The sequence below is a fragment of the Saimiri boliviensis genome, chromosome 6 (genome assembly GCF_048565385.1).
Source record: "Saimiri boliviensis isolate mSaiBol1 chromosome 6, mSaiBol1.pri, whole genome shotgun sequence".
In the NCBI taxonomy this organism is placed as follows: Eukaryota; Metazoa; Chordata; class Mammalia; order Primates; family Cebidae; genus Saimiri; species Saimiri boliviensis.
This window is the reverse complement of record NC_133454.1, coordinates 13,662,815-13,672,506: the sequence shown is the minus strand read 5'-3', so window position 1 is coordinate 13,672,506 and position 9,692 is coordinate 13,662,815. Positions and strand designations below refer to the sequence as shown.

At 38.1% G+C, this 9,692-nt stretch overlaps 1 protein-coding gene across 1 annotated transcript in view; it reads right to left on the bottom strand.

Annotated features, from left to right (window-relative positions):
* Positions 1-8,378: 8,378 nt before the first annotated feature.
* RAB38 (RAB38, member RAS oncogene family) overlaps positions 8,379-9,692 on the bottom strand; it is a 129,839-nt gene continuing 128,525 nt past the window's right edge. Inside the window, exon 3 of the mRNA XM_074400362.1 lies at positions 8,379-8,485. Coding sequence (XP_074256463.1) covers positions 8,447-8,485 — 39 coding nt within the window. The 3' untranslated portion in view covers positions 8,379-8,446. The remainder of the gene's footprint in view (positions 8,486-9,692) is intronic.

Below are 9,692 nucleotides of genomic sequence, written 5' to 3'. Positions count from 1 at the left end.
TCAGGACATGGGACATTCTCGCCTCCACTGAAACTTCTAGGCACATTTTTAATAAATCCCCACTACTATTTCTGTCACCGGAAAACCACTAATCTCCTTTCTATCACAACAGGTTTGTTTTGCTATTGTAGAATGTCATATAAATAAAATGATACCGTATATGGTATTTTGTGTCTGCCTTCTTTCACTTAATATAATGCTTTTGACGTTCTTCCAAGTTACTGTTTCTATTAGTTCATATCTTATTATTGCTTAATAGTCCATTGTAGGAATATAACTTGTATATACCTTGACCGTGTATTCTATGTATCTTCTTTGGGAAGTATGTTTCAATCTTGTGTTATTGCTATTGAGTTGTTTGCCTTCTTATTAACCAGTTGTAAGACTCATTCCAAAAGGTATAAACAATCACAAAAATACATAAAATACATGGTGACAGGATAAATTGTCTTACAGTTATATAATTTGGTATTGTGTGTGTATTATATATGTACATAGAGAAGATATAATATACTTTGTACTAGTCTGTGAGTTGCCCTTTTACTATATTAATGCCATTTTTTTAAGAGTCTTACATGATACTCTACCTCTGTATTCTGTTGTTTCTGGCATATGACCCAAGACATTTCCCTGCAAAAGCCAGTATGAGCTGGGGTTTGGCCCAGCAGAAGGAATCCTGAAAAATGTCTAGTGAGCTCAAGGCAATTTATCAACAGCTTTCCTAGTGTCAAGATGTTAAATCAACAAAACTATTAACTACCATTTCAGAACCCAAGCTCAGAGCAGTGGAGTAGCTGGTTCCAGAACACGTGGAATTGCAATATTTTTATTTTCCTTTAGGAAGTAAATGGTTTGTTTTTCTCTATAATGTTTGCTTCTTACAATTTATTGATTTTATATTTTTCTAAGCCATTTAACAATTTTATTTGTCAATTTAGATGCATGTCTTCACTTCTAACTAGACTGAATTCCTCAATGGCAAAGCGCATTTCCTCACACTTAGTAAATACTAGAAAAAAATCTTAGCCCCCTAAACTTACTGGTTTTCTTATGTTCTATTAGAAATGAAATGCACAACTTTACCTCAATTTTCTGTAAACACATTTGGCAATCATTTTATTTTCTTCATACTGCCTTTTTACCAATCAAATACCAAGTCTTACCAATGATTTATCTGCAAAATCTACAATTCTTCATCCTCACTATTATTTCTTTAGTCCAGATACATCATTTCTGGCTTAAATGGCTTATCATTTTTACTTTGATTCTCTGCTCTTGGGGGGTGAAACTTTAAAGACACATCTAAGATACAGTTCACATTGCTATCAGCAATACTTTACAAATATCTATTCATTTATTTATTTGCTATGTGCTAGCACTCTGCTATACTTTATGATGAAAAAAGAGCTCCTGGCTTTCCTTTGGTAAGTATTCTTCAGAAAAATAATAAGGAATAAAAGAAGCAACTATGAGTCAACTTATTTGAGCATATACTTGAGCTGAACCTTGAAGAAAGAATAGATATTTGTTTGCTGTGTTCCTTTGTTTTCAGTTGGAGCCAAGTGGAGAAATAATTTAAATTGTGTTCTGTAAGAAATAAAGAAGAAAACTGGCCATTATTTTTATTTTTAAAATATGATGTTAGTGGCTATTTAGAGACTGATTGCCATTAGGAAGTTTTGCTCATGTCACTCTTTTTGTTTTGTATGACTATACCGATTATTTGGAATTTAAGCAATAAAATTTGCCATTTAAAATAATTCAGCTTCCTTTTTTATATATCTAATGTAACAGCACCATAAATCAGATTTATGCTGTAGAGATTTGTTTAACAAGTTCCTTAGGCAAATGTAAATCAGATAGGCACCTAATACCCTGGATAAGGAGAACTGCAGTGTGGGGAAAATGCAGAAACCTGTGCAGGGGATTTAGGAACCTCTTGAGAGAGAGGGATTAAGAACCGTCTCCATTTAGCCAGGTGCAGTGGCTCGGGCCTATAATCCCAGCACTTCGGGAGGTGGAGGTGGGTAGATCGCAAGGTCTGAAACCAGCCTGGCCAACAGGGTGAAAACCCATCTCTACTAAAAATCACAAAGATTAGCCTGGAGTGGTGGTGCACACCTGTACTCCCAGCTAGGTGGGAGGCTGAGGCAGGAGAATTGTTTGAACTGGGGAGGTGGAGGTTGCAGTGAGCCGAGATGGCAGTGCTACACGCCACTGCACTCCAGCCTGGCGACAGAGCAAGACTCTGTCTCAAAAATAAAAAACTGTCTCCTTTCTTCTTACGGTTCAAGCTTTACTCATGAACTGATTATTTTTCATAAAAGATCCACCTATTGAGAAAGGATGGAAGGAGAGTGTACCCAGAGTGGAAGGAGACCCTGACTGGCTAGGTAGGCTCAACAAAAGGCCCTAAATAGACATGAGAATGGGCATGTGGCTGACACTGTCAACTCCTCCTTAGCCTTCAGGAAAACTTTAGGCACAGTTACGGGGCCTTAAATGTAAACTAAAGAACTGTGACCTTTTAAGACTCATCTAGAGACTCTTTAAACAAGAGGAATGCTCGTGGGAGTGGGATCCAGACCCGCAAAGGTGTCTGCTGCGACTTATCAGGAAATGTTCAGTAGTGCAGCACCAGTCCTTAACTGTACCACTGATGGTAAAAGAAACAAGGCCAACAAAAAACTGGCATCTGCTTGTGGCCAGATCTGATGCCTGTGTTCTTGTTTAGCCTAGAAGCAGCTGCAGCTGTTTTGAAAATGAATGATACCCAGAGGTTCTTAGACAATTGCTGGGTATTGAGAAAACTCCAAGAGAGTCACTCTACAACCTTTGCTGTGTTAATTTTCTAGGGGTGCCATAACAAATTACTAGTGTTTACTAAACAATAAAAGTGTATCTTCTCACAGTTCTGGGAAGTTAGAGATCAGAGTCTCAGCGGAACTGGTTTACTCTGCAGCGTTTCCCCTTCACTTGTAGATAGCCATCTTCTCCCTGTGTCATTACATGGCCTCTGCAGATATTTGTGTCCTCATATCCTCCTTTTATAAAGCCACCCATCAAACTGGACTACAGTGAACCGTACTGACCTCATTTTACCTTAGTTATACCTTTAAACAGCTAATCTCCAGGCCAGGTGAGGTTGATATTCCCAGCACTTTGGGAAGCCAAGGCAGGCAGATCACTTGAACTCAGAAATTAGAGACCAGCCTGGGCAATATGGTAGAACCCCATCTCCACAGAAAATACAAAAATTAGCTGGATATGGTGATGCATAGTTCCACATAGTCCAAGCAACTCGGGAAGATCCTCTGAGCTCTGGGGGGCTGAGGCTGCAGTGAGCTGCACTACCACTGTACTCCAGCCTGGGCAACAGAGGAAGACCCCATCTCAAACAACAACAATGAGCCTATCTCCAAATACAGTCACATTCTTAGGTACCAGGGGGTAGGGCTTCCATACATGAATTTTGGTGAGAAGGTAAAATGCAGCCTGTAACACTTGCCATCTTGCACAAATGGAGACCTGAGTGAACTTGAATGTTACAAAGCATAACCCTCATTATTTTTGAAAATGATTTTATTGTCACATCCTTACTCATCACCATTTTAATCAAATCTAATGCCATACTAACTTACTTCAGAACTGTGTTAAAAATAAATAAATAAATAAATATAGAAGACACAACTGGGCTCCCTGTGTGTTTCTCTCCATGCCCATTCATGTCTGTTCCTTCACAGAAGTTTCCAGGATGTATCCTAAAACATTACTAGGATATTTTTATTATTTTGTTATAATCTTATCTGTACTTCAAGATGGTGAAGTAGATCATACCAGTTACATCTGCTTACTACTCTTATATAAATGTTAACTTCAGAATAAATCCGTACTCTGTAGCATAGTATGTTCCTTAAATATCTGTCCTCACCTGCCTTTACAGGCCCACTCACTGCCCTTCCATCCGTAATAGTGAGCTGAACATGCCATTTGCACATAGCATCGCCATTCCTTTCCACGTGCTCCTCTCTTTGCCTGAAAAGACCTTGCCTCCTTCCATCTGTTTTGTTAAATAGCAATTAATGTCTCTGTTACAATACACATTGTATTAATTACAGTAAGTTTTGTTACATGTTTTACCCAAAGGAATCGGAGTACCTTGAATGTAACGAGTAAACTTTTTATAGGGCGATGTCTAGAGTTTGACATATAGAACCTTATTAGCTCAACTAAGGCTAGTTAAAAAAAATGATGAGTGCATCGATCAGTTGGTTGCTGATGCTGCTTGGCAGCAGGTGCATACCCCATGAAATTGAGAAAAATTGTAGTTACTGAATACATCTGAAAAACACGTGTCTCTGAGTCTCTGTTTCAACAGAAGCAGCACGTAGATAAGGGAACAATGTAAATGTAATTTCTAAAAGTTGTTTTTCCCATTGAGACTAGTATGCTGCTGCTGCCTACCCTCTGTGGCTGTGGTATGTATGACAGGCTTCAGGGTACCTAAGTGCAACCTACATTTGAAACCTGGCAGCTCAGCCTTCCTTCATCCTGCTGGGAGCTGTTACAAGCTATGAGGTGCCAGGGGCTTTTATTCCTGCCTTATTAAAATGGGGAACTGGACCCTGAAAACTAAAGCTGCCAAAACCCACAGCTCAGAAGAGGAAATTGGGGTTTAGGGAGACATACAATAGATTTCTTCATACAAATTCTAAAATTTAAAGGCCATTTTATTACAACCATATTCAAAATCTGCCATAAACAAAACTCCTTCCTCTGAAGAAAAAAAAAAAATACCATTTCTAACAAAGCATAGGTCACAGACTTCCCAGGAGAAGGCAGAAGTCTGCTTCTCTCCCAGTAACAATTCTCCAAAATACAGCTGTATCTACATGGGAGGTAGCCCCACCTCTCATTTGCTAAATTGGTCAGCCAGTCCCGCCCACAGCCTTGCTCCTCCACCACCTCCCAGTGCTAATTGCTTCTCTAAAATGTGCTGAGAAGCTGAAGTGGGAGGAGCTGGAAAGCATCCTGAGGTAATTCCTGAGGGCTCTCTTCCTGTACTCATCCTTTCTCTCTGACACTGTCAGCCTCTAAGATTCCCCAGAGTACCCCAGGTCACTCATGCCAGAAGACGGCATCATGAGCCGCCTCCTTTCTGAATGATTAACAGGAGGTTAATTCCCAGGCACAGTGCCGGAGGAAGCAAGAGAAGGTGCAAGGGAGACTGGCAATTCCCAGGTAGATCAGTGTCAGCTGTCTCGCCCTAATTACCGGAAGCACACATAAGCTTTCTAGGTGAGCAGACCCGATGGAAGGCTGGCTGCCTAGGAGATTTTCACTAGAGATCGAACCAGATGAGAGTGCAGAGACCTCTTGGGAAGCTTTACCTGGAATGAAGCAAGGGTTCATAAAATAGACCACTGGGTAGGTTTCCGTTTGTGACCCTCAGAATGAATGCCTGGCTCAAGGCTTATTCAGCAATCGGACAGTGTGACATGACTTGACTGATAGCCTAAGAACAGAAATGTCTTTACAGAGGGTAATGGAAGAAAATTTGACTAGCTAAAGCAATAGCTAAGGGTAGGAAGAAGTACCTGAAACACACATAATATATGCGTTTTTAAATACAAGATCTCTCACCACATACACACACACACACACTCACACTCACAGAGCAGTAAATTAATTTGTTTATTGGAAAAGAGAAAGCCTATGCAAACCTAATGAATCTGAGACACAATGATGACTTAAAGAGATCAGAAATAATCTAGAAATACCGTCTCGATGAGACATTTCTTCACTGGAATGCACATTGTTCCAAGTCTGTTTTAAGTCTTTCATGTGATTATGCCTGTTTCCGCAAATAAATGGCAGTGTTTCCAGCTAGATCATTATTTATCTCATCTACTTTTGCATTGTCCACAGTGTCTAGTAAAGTGACAGGCAAAATAAGGTGCTAAGTCAGTGTTCCTGGAGAGCAAGGACATAAGGAGGTGAAGAAAACAAATGCAGGATGGATGAAGAAAAGGAGACAGGGAGAAAAATTAAAGAAGGGATGTTTCAGATTTATATAAGAATTCACTGTCTGGGCCAAACAAAGGTTACAATTTGGTTTTTAGTGCAATGAATTCAAAGGTCCAGAGATCACAAAGTTAAAAAGCAGTCAACGGCTTTTGTACACAGTTCTTTTTCTCCAGTCAAATTCAAATAGTATTAAAATACATTATGTACTGCTTTTTAGAACCTTCCATCTAACACTGGCCATATTCAATAACCAAAGCAGTTCTGGGTCCAGGAGCAAACAGTCAAAAATCCCAAACTACATTCTTCAGATAGTACATTTGAATATGTTTTTCATAGTTTTAAGGTACTTATGCAGATAGCTAAAGGAATGGCAGTATTGAACTTGACCTCCCGTGCTTAAAACAATGGATTGCCCTTTATGTAAGTATCCTTCTTTTTATAAATGGAAAGCACTGTGACATTGTCAATGGTAGCAAATACGGTACCCATGAGAGGTCTGTACCTCTGATGATTTCTTCAAAATAGGAAAGAAAAAGAAAATCCATATAGGACCTGGTAAGTTCTTTATTCTCACATTTTAATCTTTCCCTATTGGTGAAGGGAACTCTGGAGAAGCTCAACCTACATTTACAGCATCCTTTTCTAAGTCCCTCCCCACGTTGATTCTGTTTCTGTTTCTGTCTTTCTCTGGGGCATGACTGTACACATGCCTATTCATGCACACATGCATGCATGTACACACGAATATTCCTCTGGGAGATGAAGGAGAGGAAAAGAGTGTATTGTATAATTCCTGGAAAGCTAATTTTCTTCTTAAGAATACACAATTTCACTAGAAATAATAAGGTGATAGAATTGCTTTTTGAAATATTTATTACTTTTTCCCCTAGAATTTACTTTTTTTGTCAATTTTTTCACCTAGCTCCTTGTAGCAATCTAAGAATATTCTTCTCTGGTTCTTGTTCCTGCTAAGACGAAATAACCACCCTCTACTCTGTCTTTCTCATTGAGTGTAGCTGCAAAACCTGGATAGAATGCATAGATCAACTACTTGAAGGCTCTGAAATATATAAGTAGTAGCAGAAAGGTTGAGGACGAAGACCAGAATTCAAAGTACCACCAAACTGGTTACATTTTTTTTCTGCCTGTCTTCCTGCTTGTCTGGCTCCAGATGGAGGCACAGTTATAGCAGTAGACAGCAAAGTAGGGTTGGAATTAGGGTGAGGAAGTGAAGCAGGGTAGTAAAGTATGGAGCTGGATCCTCTCTTTACTTAAATCGCAACATTTTGTTCATTTACAGTTTTCACATTCATTTTCATTTTTTTAAAGATTGCATTAAAATTTTACATATCTTGATTATTGAATTTTCAGGAGCCCTCTTAAATTTTTTATCCCATAAATGTGCCTAACTTGTTTTACCTGGGTGTTAGCCCTGCAATGGAGTTGGGCAACTAGAGCCCCAGGTTTCCTACTGGAGGGCCAAATAAGTGATCCCCAGGGAACTGCAACCTGACAAGGAGATTAAGGATAATGAGTAGCTGAGAAATGTGAGCCTATGCAAATTATATATGAAGTAAGCTTATGAATAGATCTGATTCTAATTAGCCTGTCCAAATCTTTGACAGTGGTGTGGTGACACATACATCACCACCTAGTTCAACCATACTAGGTGGAGCACCAGCAGGATGGCTAGAAACAGAGGCTTTGAAAACTCAGCTGACACTGGAATCAGACAATCCCACAAAAGGTGAAACTGAACTTGCAGCCAGAACCTAAACAAAATGTCAACATTTTCTATGATTTTTAAGCAGGATACAATTCAAAATTAGTCATGATGTGAAAAACAAGGAGCATCTCAACTCACATGAGAAAAAGCCATCAACAGATGCCAAGACTAAGATAGCACAGATGTTGAAATTTTCTGACAAAGCCTATAAAGCAGGCATTATAAAATTGTCCCAATAGGGAACTTTGAAACCTTTTGAAACAAATAAAAAAACAAAGTTTCAGCAAAGTATTAGAAATATAGGAAGAACTAAATGACAGTTGAGATCTAAAAAATATAATAACTAAATAAAGGGCTGGTCGTTGTGGCTCCTTCCTGTAATCTCAGCACTTTGGGAAGCCTGAGGAGGGTAGATCACTTGAGATCAGGTGTTTGAGACCAATGTGGTGAAACCCCATCTCTACTAAATACAAACAATTAGTTGGGCATGGTGGCCCATGCCTTTAAACCCAGCTACTTGGGAAGCTGAGGCAGGAGAATCGCTTGAACCAGAGAGGTAGACTTTGCAATGAGCTGAGATTGTACCGTTGCACTCCAGCCTGGGCAAGAGCAAAACTTCATCTCTAAATATATAAATAAATAAATAACTTACCTGTTGGGACTGACAGTGAAATGGAGATGAATAGAGAAGAGTCAAAAAACTTGTAGATAGATCAGTAGAACTTCTCCAGCCTGAATGACAGAAAAAAAAAAAAAAGAAAAGAAAAAGACGTTAAAAAATTTAATAGTCTCAGAGATCTACAGGAGAAAAACAAGATGTCTAATATTTTTCCTGTCAGTCACAAAAAGTGAAGAGAAAGAGTTTGGTGCTGAAAATATAGTTGGATAAATAATGCCTAAAAACCTCCCAAATTTTTTGTTATAAGGGTTTATGAAATTTAATGTATGTATTAAATCATACAACCACCAATACAAAAAGATAACAATAGAACTGGATTTCAATCCTAGGTCTTTTTTACTCAAAAGCTTACTTAGGTCCTGTTCATATGTTCCTTAGGTCTGCATTTGAATTTTACCAAATAGATACTCTATTTTTTAAAATGTGAAGAAAAAAGTATCTCATAATTTCCCCCATTCTCAAAAGTTCCTGACACTGAACTATGAATGCTGTATTAATGATTATGCTCCTGGTAGTTTCCCTCAAGGGTGTTTTCTAATAGATGAAAATCTTCAGTGACCTAGAAGAAACTGGGGCCACCTTTGAAAGTCAGCGTGGAATCTTTCAGTTTGTGAAGTCTCTTTTCTTGCTAACCATTTGGCTGACCAAAAATAAATAGTGGGGTGGAGGTTAATATAAACTTTTATACTTCATTACTGCCTCTCAGGACAGAAAAAAAATCATATATATGTATATAATTATATATACTTATATAATTATATATAATTACATGTTTATATAATTATATATAAATTATATATAAATATATATAATTAATATATAATGTATATAATCACATTTATATATTATATATGCCTTCTGTTCATGTTCCAGAAAATTATCAAATAAACATGAAAGTCATTAGAAAGCTGTGTGTCTGGTGAAAAAGGTGCATTTATAAAAACCAACAGGAGCTTCACTCATACTGGAAAAGAATAGTTAAAACTAAATAATATTCAAGAGGTTGGGGCCATGAGACCAAAGCAGAAAATATAAATGAATTTTATCAAAAGTCTTAACTACACAGTGATTTGCCAAGGACAAATAGCTACTTTAGTTCTCAACCAGGGGCACTGTTACATGAAAGGATTTAAGCTTATTTTTTTTCTTTTTCCTCATAGCAAAGTCACTGGCCAGCTGGAAAAGAAAATGTTTGAATGAATAAGATGAAGAAGGCATTCTTCTTTATGTCATGGCTGCTCATACAGCAAGAAAATGTCG